We start from the raw sequence: 17,545 nt of genomic DNA, 5'->3' as shown, positions 1-17,545 counted from the left end.
TTATACACATTCAACCCAACCCCAGAAAAAGCATTGCACAGACAGAGGCTGCTGTTTCCCTGCTGAAATGTCACCAAGGGGCAAGGTGATCTGCCAGGCAGTTCCTGAGCTCACTCTTGGGGTGGCCTTTTGGGGAGCAAAGCACTTTGAGCCCTTGCCTGGGCTGAGGCCCCTGGGGCCTCAACTCTATAACTGTCAGGCTTTGCCCTCTACTGGGGTGTGGCAGACAATATGGCCACTGCCCTTAGGACTCCCTGGCGGTCATGGTGGTTCCCTGGCCCAGGGGGCTTTCAGAAAGGTGACCTTGCTCCGACAAGGCCTGTCGGCAGGCCAGGCTACGGCCTGTAGATCTTAATGACGTCCTTGATGGGCCTCCGGCAGATGGGGCAGCAGGCCCTAGCCTGCCTCTTGAGCCGTAGGCCACAGCTGTGGCACAGACACATGTGTCCACATGTGTAGATGACCGTGTCCACGTCGCCATCGAAGCAGACTGTACACTCACTGTTCTTGCTGCCTGCTGGCTCCGGAGAGGGAAACACTGGTGACACTGGGGGGCTCAGCGGGGAGCTAGGGGCTGTCACTGCAGAAAAGGAGAATAGGACATGCTTGAATAATGTCATTCTCAGGTGGGCCTGGCTGGGACAACCACAAGAATGCAGTTCTATGGTGGAACCTGTAGTAGAACAATTTTGGGAGATAATAAATTTTGTTTTTCTTCTTGGTTTCGCCTCTCTTCTTACCTCCCTACTAATCCCAAGCATCCAGATAAAATGCCACCCCCATCACCCTTTGAGATGCTACATCTAGGTGTTTCTCTTTCCTCCAGCTGAACATACAACCGAGGGCAGGAGAGGATGCAGTGAGGAAAGGTGGCCACCCTGCTTTAGCACCGAGAGGCCCACTGGCACAGCCAGGGCAGCCAGGCCAGTACCAATCTCTGCCCTCCCTCTAGGGCATGCGTTCTCTTACCCAGAGATGACTCAGATGCCGAGGAGGACTGGTTGACACTGAAGGCCATATCGGAATCACTATCGTCCTGGGAACCACTGAGAGAGCCTGACGGAGATGTGGTCGCAGGGCTGGACTGCAGGGTTCCTAAGACCCAAAGGGGAACCATAGAGGGCTGTGTGAGGGTCTTTGTGCTCTGCTGTTCCTGGCTCTTCACTGCTTTGTGCCCCAGCTTCCCTATCTGTCTAATGGGAGTTCACAAGCTACCTCAGAGCTCTGCTAAGAACTGATGAGATCTTATACGTGTGGAGGACATCTGTTCTTTGCCTGCCCAGGATCCATTCCTGTTTACTTCAAAAATGGCACTGGGTTTTTCTTTGGGGCACACTCAACCAGAGGAAATGGTTGGCCCCAGACCTCAAGCATCACTAGGGCACCAGTTGGTTTTACTGGACTTTGATGAGGGCCTCACAGAATCCAGGCCAGATTAGTAAGAACTTCCACCCCTTGGCCTCAGTGCTGGTTCAGGGAAGGGCATGTAACATCGGAAACAAAAACAGTACTGACCATTTATCAATTGCATAAAGCCTGCCAGGCCTTGAGACCATCCGGTTACTTAGGTCCAGGCACCAGCAACTTCAGCATCACCTCAACACTTGTTACAAATGAACATTCTCGAGTCTCATTGAATAGGAGAACTCAGGTGGAGCCCAGTAATCCTGTGCCTCAAAATTCCTCATGTCATTCTGATGCATGTTCAAGTTTGGGGACAGCTGGGTGAGGAGGTTCAGTGCTGCTGCTGCTAACAAGTAGCCTCGGTTCTCTGGGCGGGAAACTGAAGATTCTAAGGGCGGCACCTCGGGGCGCGGTGGGCACTCACCAAGAAGGCGCAACTGGCCTGCAGCACCGCCTCGAACAGCGAAGAAGGCCCAGAGCGCTTGCGTGGTGTCCACGCACAGCAGGCGCCCGCGTGGGCGCCCGTTGATGCCCAGGAGCACGTCGCCACCAGGCTGCAGTGTGAAGCTGAGTGAATCGCCCCCGCTGGGCACTGGCCCGGCGCGCGCCACCACCCAGTATTCCTTGCGGTCGAGCAGCGCGTCGGGATCAGCGGGCAGCTCAGTGGGCCGGAGCGCACCTGGGTCGCATGATGTGATGCCGAAGGCCAGTGTGCCGGGTGCTGCAAGCCCCGGGCGGCCCACCTCCACGAAGAGGCTCTCGCCAGGCCGCAGCGGACGCTCGGAGAAGACAAGGGTGCGGCCGCCGTCGGGTCGTGGTGCACAGGCAAGTTTGCGGTCGGCAGACAGGCTCACGTCGGGCCCGCGCGTCGCGTGGAAGCGCAGGTCGGCCTCGAGTAGTGCTGGTGATGACGCGGGCCGCGGACGGTCGCGGGGCCCACACGGGATAGCGGCGGCCGCGGCGTCGACAGGCAGTGGGACTGGGGCGCGGCCCAGCGCCAGGTGTCCCAGCTTGGCCACCACCTGGTTGTTCTCGAGTTCGTTGTTGTCAAAGTTGGCCGCGTCATGGCTGCTGGGTGGCAGGCAGGCGCTGAAGCGGGCCTGGCTGAGGCGCGCTGGTGTCAGTGTGTCTGCAAAGGCGCTCTCTGCCGGAACAGAAGAGAGGTGGGCATGAACGGTGCAGGGCGGCTGGGCACTCGCTCCTCATCTGCCAGCCTCGCTCCCGGGCCCTGACCTACCTTCCCAGGTGTAGACTCCACCCCCTCTTTAACTTCTTACTCTTATTTGATTCATTTATGTACTTAGTTGTTTTAATGAACCATAAAAACAACAACAACAACAACAAACCAGTTGTCTTCTAGTTACTTCCAATACAAGGCGACCCCAGGTGTTTCAGAGTAGAACTGCCCTTCATAGGATTTTCAGCGGGAGCTCTAGTGGCGTAGCGCCTAAGGCATTTGACTGCTAATCAGAAGGCTGTGGTTCAAACCCACCAGCCACTCCTCGGAAGGAAGGTTGGGCAATCTACTTACTAGTGATACCGCCTTGGAAACCTAAGGAGGGGTCGCTATGAGTCGGATCCAACTTCAGTTAGTAGGTTTGATTTGGTGGTTTTTATGAAGTACAGATAGCATCAAGCCTTTCTTCCCAGGAGCCTGTGAGTGGATTAAACTGCCAAACTTTCCATTAGCACTTCACAGCTTGATCTACCCAAGGGCTCCTTAATGAACCACAGCTGCACAGAATTGGATTAAGCATGATCCTTGGTTTACTGACATACCCTCATCATTAGGATGAACAGATAAGGCCTTCTCCCTCCCTGTCTTTCTTCTTCTTTTCCCCTCATTTCATTTTTCTCTCCTTCCTTTTTTCCCTCTCTCCCTCCTCCTTTTCTTCCTGCCCTCCTTCCTTTTCTCCTCCCCTTACTCTTTCCCTCAGAGATTTCCATTCTTTCGTTTTATTATATGTCTCCCCCAACCAGAACATAAGCTCCAATAAGGTACTTTTCTAAGCACTCACATGCTAGCTTGTTTAATCTTCACAACTGGGTGAGGTATGCACTGTTACTACTAGCCATTTAGCAAAGGAGGGAACATGCCCAAGGTCACACAAGCTACTAAGTGGCAAAGTCCACAAGCTTAAGTACGTGCTGCTTTGGTGGCATAGTACCTAAGGCATTTGACTGCTACCAGAAGGCTGGAGGTTCAAACCCACCAAGCCACTCCTTGAAAGAAAGACTGGGCAATCTACTTCTGTAGAGGTAACTGCCTTGGAAACCCAAGGAGGGGTCACTTGACGGCAGTGAATTTGGTTTTTGTTTTTGGTTTGCCTTTCAAAGAAGGCAGGGGCTGGACAGGTCTTCCTCCCTATTGAGTCCACAGCATAGAACACAGTGCCTGGGCCATGGCAGATATTCATACAGCACTGAAGGAGGTTTCTGCAAGAGACACACTCATTCTCTAGACCAGAAAATCAAGGGAAAGTTTTAGAAAAGTCATAGTCATGTTGATACTTTTGAATTGTTTTTAGTGATATGGAAAAATGTTCTTGATGTTTTATATATTAGCAGGAGGGCAGGGTCTGTGCCTGTCTGTTCACCACAGTGTCCTCAGGGCTCAACAAAGTGCTTGGCAAATAGCCTTCAGTATTATGTAGGTTATTGAATAAATAAATGGATGAATGACTGCCAGTCTGCAAGAAATTGACTGCCACTCTGATAAGGGGGGAAAAAAAACACCAGTGAAAGATACAAACATTCCAGTTATTAAAGTTATTTTGAAGATTTTTTAGTGATAAGAAAAATATTCTTATGAACCATAAGTAAACAAAGCAAGAACAAAAGTGTTTCTCAGACTCTTTTAAACTAAGCCCCTCCTGCCAAGATTTTGTTAAATGTTACCATTCTGTAATTTATATAATAACAAATTTCTTCCTCTGGTTTTCCAAATATAAAATTAAATCCTAATACAGAACATACTTTTTAAAACTTTATATGCCCAGCTGCCGGTAAGAGCATGTTATCTACGGCTGCTTCACAGACCTGGGTTTTTTTTTTTTTTCAACTTTCTATATGTGAAAAATTATAATGGTAAACAAATAAGATAATGAATGCCCATTACCCACACTGAACAATTATTGATTCATGGCCAATCTTATTTCATCTACACCCTTATCAACTCCTCTTCCTATATTCTTTTAAAAACACTCCTGGACATAGTATTTCATTAGAAAGTTTTCAGTATCTCTTCAGAAGTTAAAGACTTGTTGTCATATGTGCCAGTGCATATGCTTTTGTTTTTACAGTTTTTTTTTTCTAAATTTAATTTTTATTTTCACAGTGTTCCCTTCCCTCCCCTCCCACCCCTGGTAACCAACAAAGTTTCCTTCTATATATAAACCTTTCCTTGACTTTTTACAATAATGAACTAATACAATATTTGTCTTTCTCTAATTGCCTTATTTTGTTCAGCATATCCTCCAAGTTCATCCACATTCTGTGGTGTTTTGCAGATTCTACATTTTTCTTTAGTGTTGCATAGTATTCCATTGTGTGTATGTACCATAGTTTGGTTATCCATTCTTCTGTTGATGGGCACGTAGGTTGTTTTCATCTTTTTGCTATTGTAAATAGTCCTGCGATGAACATGGGTGTGCATGTATCTGTTCTTGTCCTGGCTCTCACTTCTTCAGTAATCCCTAGTATAATGGGATTGCTGGATCAAATGGTATTTCTAATTCCAACTTTTTTTACAGTTTATTTGAAGATCCAAATAAAGTCCACTCATTGTCATTGTTCTTTTAAAGCTATAGTTTGTGTTTCCATCTTTTTTCCCCTTCTTTCATTTGTTTGTTGAAGAAATCACCACCTAGCCTTTTAACTTTTATTTTTATTTTTTTCAGTTAGTGGCCAACATTCCTGAGGCAAAAGATTTCACTTAACCTTGATTTATAGCTTCTCTTGGAAAACTTGGTTTTCTCTTGGTAACACAGGACCTGAATTCTGGCATGGCCACAATGTGAAGCTTGCCATTTTGCTGAAAATGTTTAATAGTCCAGGCCCCATAGTCCTAGCTGGCCCTCTTCACTCACTTCAGCTACCTGCCTGGGCTCTGGGAATTTGGGGATGTACAACTTTAACTTTCCCTTAGAGACATGAGGGAAGGTGGGAGATTTCAGTTTGGTTCTTTAAAAATATATATGTGTGTACATGTGTATCTGTGTATATCATTTATGTACATTGAAAAAGTTATGGAAAGAAATATAACAAAATATTAATGGAAATTACCTCTTGGGGTGAGATTGTGAAAGAGTTTTCATCTTTAGATTTTTCTGTATTATAATTTGTTTCTTACAATAAACATGTATACTACAAAATTTTATCATCAGAAAAATTCCAGTAAATATTATTTTTGGAAACTCAAAATTTCAATGCCTATGTAACAGTGGGGAGATCTGGTGGCATAATGCCTAAGGCACTTGACTGCTAACCAGAAGCCTGGTGGTTCAAATCCACCAGCCACTGCTCGGAAGGACTACTGGCCAATCTACTTCCATAGTGATACCGCCTTGGAAACCCACAAAAGTGAGTTTGGTTTTTTTTTTTTTGGTTTCTGTAACAGTGTGGAAAAATGCTTATGATAAACTGTTAAGTGAACAATAGGATGCAAAACTGAACCAAACCAAACCCACTGCCATCGAGTTGATTCTGATTTTGTTTAATTCTAATTTTGTGGGAATTGCATGCACAGGATACATAAGAAATGAATGTATAGGAAAAACATAAGGAAATACATCAAAAAATACTGAGGGTGTTATCTCTGGGTGGAGGAGGGCTGACTGATTTAAATTTTATTTCTTTATAGTTTTCTGATTTTCTGTAATGAACATGTATTGATCTTATAATCACAAAAGAAAAAAAAAACATGTGTGACTATGCACCACTAAAGAATAATGACCATCTGCAAAACACTGCAGAACATGGATGAACTTGGAGGACATTATGCTGAGTAAAATAAATCAATCACAGAAGGACAAATATTATATTAGTTCATTATTGTAAAAAATCATGGAAAGGTTTATATATGGAAGGGAACTTTCTTTGTTGGTTACCAGGGGTGGGAGGGGAGGCAACACTGCAAACATTAAAAAGGAACAACAATAACAAAAAATGTGTGAAAATATAATGAAACAAACAAACAAACAAACAAAAACACTGCTGTCAAGTTGATTTTGACTCATGTCAGACCTGGATTGGGTTTCCAAGGCCTTAAATCTTTACAGAAGTAGATTGCCTCATCTTCCTCTCATGGAGCAGCTGGTGGATTTGAAGCCCTGATCTTCTGGTTAGCAGCCAAATGCCTGACACACTGTTCCAGAGCTCCTTATAAAGACATAGGAATCTTTAAAAAAGGTATTTCAGACAAGTAGCTGTTTCTGGGAGCCCAAAGGATTCTGTCTCTTGGTGCAATGCACCTTCCCTCTGGCTCCTGGCCCCACCCAGAGGTGGCCTGCCTGGCCCAACCCAAAGGCATCGGCCCTCAGCTTATCCTGGGCCTCTGTTCTAGCCAACACACTCTGCCTCTGCCCTGCACCCTTAATGATCCTTCTCCTTGCCCCAGATGGCTCCCCATAGGAAATCATCCTTTAGTGTACATCCTAACTAAGGGTGTGGGCTGTGGTAATGGGCAGACTTTGGTCAAGCCCTTCTTATCTATGTGACCTTACATAAGTCGCTTCACCTCTGGGAGCGTCAGCTTCCTTCATCCTTAAAATGGGAATAAAAGCAGTATTCCCATGTTGTTATGAAGATCCTCTTAACAGGTGTGATGCAGAACATGGCACAAGGTTAAGTGCTCAAAACATTAATTATTATCATCACTATTCCTTGAACATAATCATCAAAATGCTCTATGCTGGCCCTGGGTAAACAGAGTTGGAGACAGACATGGTTTCTGTGTTCATGGAACTCCCATTCCAACAGGAGAAACCAAATCTAGTGAAGCCATCTTACAGAAGACAGTACAAACTTTCATGAGTGCCATGAAGAGCCACTACCTATCCTAAGGGTCATTTCATTGTGGGAACATGCACCAAGAAATGAAATGAGCCACTCTAGTCCCACAGCTGGGGGGTGACAGACTAGGATGCTCTGAGAGTGTGTAAAAAGGGGATTTGGTCAGAAGTGGGACCTGGGAGTGGGTCAAAAAAGGTCAAGGGCGGGTGCCAGGTAAGGGTAGAGATGAGCATTCCAGGCAGAGAACAGCATGTGTGAAGACTGAACTGGTGAAGAGCTTGGTGGGTTTTTGCAACTGGTATGTGACAGCACTTAGCCTGGTGCCCAGCACATGGTAGTCCCTCAGCAAAAGCTGGCTCTCCTCACTTTATCCCAGTGCAAGGAGTTTTGTCCCCATCAGATATTGTTCCTGAGAGAGAAGGCCTGAGATAGCACAGTGCTCTCCTAGCCCTGACATTTCATAATCCACTGCGTAAAGGGGCATTTCTTCTATGGAAAGTCAGTCAGTTATAGGCAGAAATCCAGCAGCATCCTCACCAAGGAAATTTATCAAAATCAACCTAGCATCTAACCTGTGACTTTTCTCCAAACACAATTTCTAGACCTAATGAGAACATACACAACCATTTTCTTGGGCACTTAAGAGATGCTAGTTATGTATATTCATTATTATTATTTCGTATATTATTTCCATTCAGTCCTTATCACTATCCTGCTATCCTGTGTGGCTCTAAACATGGGCACATTTCATAATAGGGGAACACTGAAGCTCCAGGAGATAACATAGGGTTACTCAAGGTTGCATAGGCAAGGGATGACAGAAATGGGATTCCAACCCAGGATTCCAAAGCCATGCACCATTGATCATTAGCAATACTCCCTCCAAAATTCAGATATTCTTGTTCAGCAATTAGAGCTGCCCAGTACCTGGATTCAACCTCAGGCCAAGTGGCTTCTTGGAGTTTCATTTCCCAGGGGCCTAATGTGGTCCCTGGGAAGGAGGGTCCAACAGGTGCTCCTCCCACAAACATCCCCTGAGCACCCTCACACAGCAGTGGCTCCCAGCCCAAGTACAGGGGAGCTCTCCTCCCACTCTCCCTGTGGTATCTCCAGGCCCTGGGATAGAGCTGGGTTCTTTTCTTTCTTTCCCTTCCTTTCTCTCTTAGGTCAAAGATACCTGGGGCCAGAAGTAAAGTGGAATTTACATCTTGAGAGAAACCACCTTTGTGTGAAGATGAAAAGGAAGGCAGGGAGAATTGGAGACAGAAGGAACTGATCCATCAGTCACTTCACTGTCTCCAAAGGACTGACTGGGGACATGTCCCAGAGGCAGAAATAACAGGCCTTGCTGACAGAATGGATGTGGGGTGTGGAAAGAGGAATTGAGGGTGACTCCTGAGGTTTTTGGACTGATCAACCAAGTGGATGGAGCCTCTTACTCAAAGTGGGGACGGCTGGGGGAGCAGGTGGGAGGTGGGAGGGGAAAGTCAAGAGTTCTGTCTGAACATGCTCCATGTGGGATGCCACTCAGGCACCACGAAGAGAAGTTGAGTAGGCAGAGGGAGGCCTGGAGTTCAGGGAGGCAGCAGGGCTGGGGGTAGGGATTTGGGAGCCAACAGCATAGAGATGGGATTTAAGGCCCAGTGAGGGCTCTGATCATCTGGAGAAAGAGGGTGAATAAGGAGAAGTGGCCTCACTTTATGACAATTTGTTAAACTATACAGTTGTTTTCTATACTCTTCTATATGCATGCTATGTTACAGTTTAAAAATGTCCAAAGGAAAGAGAGAAGGGAGCCTAGGATGGAATCCTAGAGGTTTCATGTATGGAATACAGGTTCAAGGAGGCCAAGGAGGAGTGGCCAGGAGGTGGTAGGAAGACCAGGACTGTGGGGTGGGGGTGGGGGACCCAGGAGCCAAGGGCAGCATTTAGGAAGCCGGGAGAGGTCAACTATGGCAGAATTGGGAGGCCAAGGAGAACAAAGACAGAGACGTGAACTTTGGGTTTAGCGGCATGGAGCTGAAGGGTGAATTGACAGGCTGAAGTTCCGTGAAATGGTGGGAATGATGCTTCACAGGGATGTGCTGAAGAAGGAAATGGAGAAGGTGGTATTGACGGTACTTCTGAGAATGTTTTGTCCTGAAGGAGAGCAGAGAAATGGGATAGTAGCTGGTGGGGGAGATAAGAGTCAAGGGCATTTTTTTAAATGGTGGAAGCTACCAGAGTTCTTTTATGTGTTTATGGGATTGGTTCTTTGGTGAGGATAAAGTGAGGCAGGAGAAAGAGGACACATGATAGGAGCAATGTCATGAATGGGGGAAGGGGACAGAAGCAGAGCCTTTTCACCCATGGCTACAGACAGGATGGCAGAGGATGTAGATACTGGGGAGAGGTGCTGGGGTTTGAGGAGAGTGAACACGTATAATGTTGGCTTGGGTACGTGGGGGGTAGACCCCAGGTCTGTGGGAGATTGAGCCCATGCCTTTCAAGATACAGCCTTCCACTGATCACAAAAGACTGAACCAGGGGAGACAGACCTTGGCTGGACTCCTGTCAGTCCTGGCTGTGTGACCTGTTTCCTCACTTGCAAATTAGAGGATCCTATTTCATATGCCCACAGAGAGGAATAATGACAGAACTAGGGAATAACAGTGGACTTGGTAACATGCCTGGCATAGAGTAGGCCTTTAGGAGCCCCCAGTAGGAAAAGTTAGCATCCATGGAGTGGAGATCTTGCTCCAGACTGAGAAGGACAACCCAAATCCCTTACTGTCAACGAGGGGAGGTGGGTGCTGGCCTGCCTGTAATACTAACAACAAAGCCCAATTACCCTGTGAAGCTGCCCACAGGGGCTCTGAGGGAAGCTAGCTGCAGTGTTTCCCCCCTGCCTGAGAGGTAGGGTGCTCACATCTTCCATGCTGAGTTGCTTGGGTCCCCAGCCAGAGTCCCCACCCCTACCATGGCCACTGATCAAGCAGGTGACCTCAGGCAAGTTCCTGTCCCTCACAGGGTCTCAGTTTCCTCACCTGCAGCTTGGAGCAGTGCACTTAGACCTCTAGGCCCTGCACTGAGATCCATAAGTTCAAGTCTTTCCTATCAAACACTTTGCTTATCACACTAATAAGCAAACCCTGACCCTCCCACCAGCTGTTCTGTGACTTTGGCTAAGTTACTTATCCAAGCCTAATCTGAGTTTCTTTATCTGCAAATGGGGATGATACTTTTCCTGCCTAATTAGATTCTTGTGACAGATAGGAGACACCACCCATTTAAAGCTTTCAGCATTGTGCCTGGTGCATAATAAACCAGCTGCCACCAGTCATTTCTAATTCATGGTGACTGTGCTCCATAGGAGGAGCTCTGGTGGCATAGTGCCTAAGGCATTTGACTACACTGCTAACCAGAAGGATAGCAGTTCAAACCCACCAGCCACTTCTTGGAAGGAAGACTGGGCAATTTACTTCTGTAGAGATACTGCCTTGGAAACCCAAGAAGGGGTCACTATGAGTTGGAATCGACTCAACAGCAGTGAGTTGGGTTCGGTTTTTAGAGAACTGCCCCATAGGGTTTCCAAGGCTGTAAATCTTTACAGAAGCAGACTGCCTCATCTTTCTCCTGAGGAGCAAATGATGGGTTAGAACTGCTGACCTTTTGGTTAGCAGCTGAATGCCTTAACAACTGTGCCACCAGAGCTCCTTCCCATGAGGGCGACCTAGGTTTAATTCCCAGCCAGCACACCTCATGTGCAGCCACCACTCGTCTGCCACTGGAGGCTTGAGTGTGTTGCTATGATGCTCAACAGGTTTCAGTGGTGCTTCCAGACTAAGACTAGGAAGAAAGGCCTGGTGATCAACTTCCAAAAAGCAGCCATTGAAAACCCTGTGTGGATCACAGTGATCTGCATTCTCTTGTGGATGGGGTCACTATGAGTCAGGGGCTAACATTTGACAGCAAATAACAACCACTACCCAGATGCCACTTTTGTTTGTTGGTTTCCAGTAGGGTCTGAGAAGCAGTGGAGGAGGATGAGGGGTCCCTGTGGTTGTCTATTCTAGAGTTATTCTGAGAACCTCCCAAAGGAATCATGTCACTTCCTTGTTTGTGAGGAAAAGAAACCAGAGGACTGGGTGACACAGGCACAAGCTGTCTTTATTTATCCATTTGGTACCTTGGACACCACTCTCAGGAGGCCAAGTTCTCCCAGGCACTGGGAGGGAGAGACCCATTTCTGGTGGGAGTTTTATAGTTCTCATGTTGCCTCATCTTATGCTGGGGTCAGTAGGGTACTGTGCCTGGATGCAAAGCATACAAAATCACAACTGCTTAGTTCTATTTATTAGTATTTTTTTTTCTGCTTATAAATCATTGTTGATAATTGGGAGCAGGGAGGCAGGAAGAAAAAAAGTCACCCATAATCCCTCTACCTAGCTGTAACAAATGTCGGCTTGTTTTTTTCTCCCTCAAGGAAAGAATCAACATTTATTAAGCCTCTAACACGTACCAGAAACTTTCCCTCCCATATCTCCTATTTCCTATAGCCTTCAGATAGGAAAATATCTTTACTGTGCTTTTGATTGTAAAAGCAATAAGGCTCCTTGCATATATATTAAAAAGATAACTCACAGAGGTATAAAGAAGGAAGTAAAATTCATCTATGATTCCAGAGATGAAGTTCCTTCTATTCTCATTTCCTCCTGTGTATATACATTTGTGAACACTGTCCCATGCCACCCCTCCTAGGTGCTTCCCACAGATTACTACATTGTAGGGCCTATTTGCAGATAAGGAAACTGAGGCTCAGGGAAGTTCAGACACATGTCTGCTAAAGTCCCAGGGGACCACCTGCTTCTCCTTTCCCACCCAAGAAGCATGGAAATTTAGGGCTCAGTGAAGGTTCACTGAGTGAACAAATAGATGAGAAACTCTGGTTTCTGGGGGAAAAGTCCATGGCTCCAGGCTTGTTTTGTTTCATTAAGTCATCAAAGGCTGCTTCCAATTTGTATTTTAAAAAAAGAAAACGTCCGAATCCACCTGAGCTGATAATGGACTGGCTGCAATTTCTTGGCTGTTTCCTGAAGACATGGGCTGTCTGAGGGAGGTGAATGAGGCATGCTTGCTTCCCTGCTCTAGAAAAATACAGAGCTCCAAAAAAAGAATGACAGAGAGCTAGGAGGTATGAGAAGCCTACATTTCCTGGTGGTTACATGCTAAAACCTTTCATAGTAAAGAGTGTGAGGACATGGTTAAAATGCCTAACTAAGGCCTCAGCTTGGAGGGTAGTTTACAATCTGGTCACCTAAGCCTACAATTTGGACACGTACTTCAGTTCACTTCCAAACAGAGGCTTTTCATTCTTAGCTGTAATTTCTTGAGAGCTTTCTGAGTATCAGGCTTTGTGTTGCATCCCCTTCATACATCATCTCATGTAACTCTGTAGCAATCCTATTTTAAAGATGAAAAAACTGAGGCACAGAGAGATTCAGCCACCTGGCCAAAGCCACACAACTGGCAAGTGGACAGCTAGGTCTGGAATGAGGTCTTTGTGACTCCCAACCCCTGCTCTTAACTGCTCAGAAGCTCTGCTGACTTCCTACTTCTGTCAGGAAATGGGGGGACCACAGCTCAGATGCATAAGTCCTTCCTTGCCCTGGTGCTGTGGTGGGCATGGGGTGAAAGGGGAAGGAGGAGGAAACCAGAACAGAGTTTCCCTCTAGATGCAGGGCTAAAAAAAATCACAGTCCAAACTTTCATCAACGGACTAGATATGCAAACTATTACCATATCATGAATACTAGTTGCTGTGGAGTTGACTCCAACTCATGGCAAGTCCATGTATGTCAGAGTGGAACTGCACTCCATTGGGTTTTCAAATGGCTGATTTTTCTGAAGGAGATCACCAAGCCTTTTACAAAGCACCTCTGGGTAGATTTGAACCTCCAATCTTCTGTTTAGCAGCCAAGTATATTAACCATTTGTACCAACTAGGGACTTCTCATGGAACTCAGAAGGGAACAAACCACTGATGCACACAGAAAGAACATAGATGAATCTTAAGGAATTTATGCTAAGATAAAGAAGCCAAACACAAAAGGATATATACTGTATGATTCCATTTATATGAGGTTCAAGAACAGGCAAAACTAATGTTGTTGTTGTTGTTATGTGCTGTCGAGGCAGACCTGACTCAGAGCGCCCCTCCTTGGGTTTCCGAGGCAGTATTACTATGGAAGTAGATTGCCCCATCTTCCTTCCGAGGAGTGGCTGGTGGGTTTGAACCGCCAGCCTCCTGGTTAGCAGTCAAGTGCCTTAGGCACTATGCTACCAGAGCTCCAAAGATTTTGGGGAGAGACAGGAGGTTGCCTCAGAAGGGGTAGCTGGGAACTTTTTGGAGTCATAGACAGGTGTACAAATCTGTCAAAACTCATCACACTTTAGGTCAGTGCATTTCACTGCTGGTGAATTACACCTAAAACTATGTCTGCAGTCCCTGAGAAAGCTGCTTTCCCATTTACTTCCCTAGAAGTAGAAGCTGGGTTGGCTGTGGAGCAATTTGTGAGGTCAAGAGAGAATGTCAAAAACAGAAAGTGAATTAGTGGCTGCCAGGGGCTGAGGAGAATGAGAGTGATGCTTAATGGGTATGGGGGTTTCCACTTGGGGTGATGAAAATGTTTTAGAACTGGATAGAGGTGACAGCTGTCAACATTGTCAAGTACTAAATACCACTGAATTGTACACTGTAACATGGTTAATTTTATGAATTTTACCTCTTTTTTTCCCCCCAAAAAAAAGATGGAGAAAAGGGAGCAAACTCTCCCTCTAATGAGTTCTCACTACTAGCATCTGACCATCTGTGAATGCCTCCCCAATGAACTGTGCAGGCCCAGGTCCGATACACCTGACTGCTTGCTGCCTGTAGTGCAGATAGTTGAATGCTCACAATTAGCGTACAAGTTTGACTGCTGAGTGAGTAAGTGAATGAACAAAGAATGACTGAACAAATGAATAAATGCATGAATGAATAAGTAAATGAATGAGTAAATGAGTGAGTGAACAAATGAATAAGATTGAACAAATGAGCAAGTGCATGAATGAATGGAAGGATGAATGAATGGATGTGCAATTCATTAAGTGAAGGAGTAAGTGAATGAACCTGGGCAAAAGAATAGACTTTGGACCCAATCTGTGTGGGTTCCAATCCTGGCTTTGCATTGATAGGTGACTTAATCTCTCCATGCCTCAGATTTCCATTTGTAAAATGAGGATGGTGGACTGTGGTGACAAATAAATGAGCTAAAGTGTGTAAAGTGCTTAGAGCAATGCCTGGCAGGGTAAACCTTCCTTAAGTGTCTCTATTAAAGAAACACACACCCATACACATAAAGAATTTCTTCCTTCTCCGAAGGAGGCGCCCACGTGGCCCCTGCCCCATTTGCAGCCTTGTCCGGACCTACCGAGGAGCTGCACCTCATCAGTGATGCCGTAGACATCGATGAGCGCCCAGAGCGGTCCACCCACGGCCACGCCGCAGTGGAAGAGAACGGGCTCACCGTCGTTGACGCTGTAGAAGACGCGGCCGTGGCGGTCGGCCCAGTAGGCCAGCACGGTGTCACGTAGCGCCAGGCTCTCTGGCAGCGCCTTGGCCCAGTAGCCGGGCCTCGTGACAAGATCAGGGCAGGCATACTTGGGGATGTCGTGGGCGCTCATGAGCGATGGGTCATGTGCCGTGAAGCCGAAGCGCAGTGCGCCACTCCAGCCTGGACGCACGGCCACCAGGCGCAGCCGCACCTGCTCGTACAGCCGGATGGGCCGCTGTGTGAAAGTGACGCCGTTGCAGAAGCTGTTGCGTCGCGTTGCCCGGCGCGAGTGCCCGTCCAGCCTCACGTTCTTGCCTTTGGCCTGCGCGTGGAAGCGTGGCGCCTCGCCTAGGACTGGGCGCCGCTCAGGGCCAGGGCCGCAGCATGGCCGGGTGGCCAGGAGCCGTGCAGGTGGGCTAGAATCTGTGGAAGAGACAGGATGGTTAGGCGCCTCCAAACTCTCCGAGCCCTATTAGTATTTTAATAATCATTTTACTTTAAGTCCTGTTTTAATAAGACCTAGAATTGCTAAATTTGAGAAGGTTCCAAACTAGACCAAAGGGGGACAGTCTTTGCCAACCATTTTCAGTCTGCCTAGTGCTGCCACAGTAAAGTCACTGTACCCACTTCACAGACAAGCAAACCCAGGCTTGGACAGGGTGAAGCACTAGAATGGTTTCACGCTTAGAGTTGTCAAGACCAGTGAGCTTGTCACAATAGCTGGATTAAGCACAATGACTTCTCCATTCCCATCAAATCCCTCCAAACCTGCAGGCCTTCCTCCAGAGGGCAGTACCCCAGCAGTTGCTCTTCTAAGACTCTGGCAGTCCATAGGAACACACAGTCATGTCTTGGAAGAAGTCCTGCTGGAATGCTCTTGAGAAGCAAGGAAGATGAGACTTCACTTCTCAGGAGGGACCAGTCTTGGAGAAGGACATGCTTGATACTGGCATCAATTCTTCTGTGGTCTTCCTTATTCACTGTCCAACTTTCACATGCATACAAGACAACTGAAAATACATGACTTGGGTCAGATGCACCTTAGTCTTCAAAGTGACATCTTTGCTCTTTAACGATTTTTAAAAAGAACTTTTGCAAGTAGACTTGCCCAGTGCAATACATCATCTCATTTCTTGACTGCTGCTTCCAAGGGCATTGATGGTGGATCCAAGTAAAATGAAATCCCTGACTTAAATCTTTTCTCTATTTATCATGATGTTGCTTATTGCTCCAGTGAGAATTTTTGTTTTCTTTATGTGTAGGTGTGATCCATACTGAAGGCGGTAGTCTTTGATCTTCATCAGTAAATGCTTCAAGCGATCTTTACTTTCAGTAAACAAGGTTGTGTCATCTCCATATTGTTAATGAGTCTTCCTCCAATCTTGATGCCTCATTCTTCATATAGTCCAGCTTCTCAGGTTATATGTGCAGCATACAGATTGAATAAATATGGTGCAAGTTTACACACCTGATGCACACCTTTCCTAATTTTACACCAGGCAGTTTAAAACCTATTCTGTTCAAATGACTGCTCCTTGGTCTATGTACAGGTTCTTCATGAGCACAATTAAGTGTTCTGGAATTCCCATTCTTTGCAATGTTGTCCATAATTTGTTATGATCCACACAGTCGAATGCCTATGGTAAACATCTTTCTGGTATTCTTTGCTTTTAGCCAAGATCCCTTTGACATCATCAGCAATGATATTCTGTGTTCCCCAACCTCTTCTGAATCTGGCATGAATTGCTGGCAGTTCCCTGTTGATGTACTGCTGCAGTTATTTTTAAGTTATTATCAGTAAAATTTTGCTTGTGTATGACATTAATAATATTGTTCAATAATTTCCACATTCTGTTCTATCGCTTTTCTTTAGAATGGACACAGATGGATCTATTCCAGTGAGTTACACAGTGTGGTAGTTAAGGTTGTATGTCAACTTGGCTGGGCCTACTTGAGTGGCTGGGCAGCTGGTGGTAGTTATTCCCCATGATGAGACTGGCAATCAACTCCATGGTGGGATCTACCACAAGGAGATGAGTAGCTGCTTTAGGGATGAAGTCTGCTTCCCATATGTAAGAAGTAGCTTTTGGAATAGTCTACAGCTTATGGCACACTTGAACCCTGCATGTAGCTGTGTTGTTGTTCAGCAGCCTGCCATGCTCTGCTGACATTGGGACTTTCAATGGACTTGAATTAATGGCCTGCCATGTGGTTTGGTAACATCAGGACTGTGGCTTATTACTTGTCAACCTTGGGCTTGTCAGCCTCAGCAGCCAGCAGCTGAGTGAAGAAAAGCCTCCAGCTTCAGTACACCAGGAGCAGGAGACAGAGATGAAGCCCAAGGTTGAGGGGCTTTCACCCAGCCCCTAGAGCCTGGCACTTTGAACTCGGACTTAAAGCCTCCAAGCTGTAAGAGAATATACTCCTATTTCTTCAAGCCATCCCATTTGTGGTATATTCTTGTCAGAGCGGTACTAGGTAACTGAAACAGGCAGCAGGTAGCTGTTTTCCAAATTTCTCGGCATAGACAACTGAAAGCTTATAGCATTGTATCT

General features: G+C 46.3%; 1 protein-coding gene across 1 annotated transcript; it reads right to left on the bottom strand.

Annotated features, from left to right (window-relative positions):
• Window positions 1-335: 335 nt before the first annotated feature.
• On the bottom strand, window positions 336-16,978 carry NEURL1B (neuralized E3 ubiquitin protein ligase 1B). The gene is made up of 5 exons (XM_007951650.1): window positions 16,951-16,978; window positions 14,868-15,413; window positions 1,829-2,548; window positions 970-1,095; window positions 336-580 (listed from the first exon to the last, which is right to left on the bottom strand). The coding sequence occupies exons 1-5, from the start codon at window positions 16,976-16,978 to the stop codon at window positions 336-338; spliced, it is 1,665 nt and encodes a 554-aa protein (XP_007949841.1).
• Between the last annotated feature and the right edge of the window lie 567 nt (window positions 16,979-17,545).

Source organism: Orycteropus afer, unplaced genomic scaffold (genome assembly GCF_000298275.1).
Source record: "Orycteropus afer afer isolate SDZICR_OR568_19922 unplaced genomic scaffold, OryAfe1.0 scaffold00306, whole genome shotgun sequence".
Taxonomy (NCBI): Eukaryota; Metazoa; Chordata; class Mammalia; order Tubulidentata; family Orycteropodidae; genus Orycteropus; species Orycteropus afer.
The sequence above is the reverse complement of the archived record's forward strand: the minus strand, read 5'-3'. Positions and strand labels throughout refer to the sequence as shown.

Excerpts from the sequence above, each read along its gene's own strand:
- NEURL1B (XM_007951650.1), bottom strand. The coding sequence starts at position 16,978 with ATGGGGAATAACTACCACCAGCTGCCCA. Across the intron at positions 15,414-16,950 it reads TAACTACCACCAGCTGCCCA|ATTCTAGCCCACCTGCACGG; the intron begins GCCACTCAAGTA and ends TCTCTTCCACAG. Across the intron at positions 1,096-1,828 it reads AGGCCAGTTGCGCCTTCTTG|GAACCCTGCAGTCCAGCCCT; the intron begins GTGAGTGCCCAC and ends TTTGGGTCTTAG.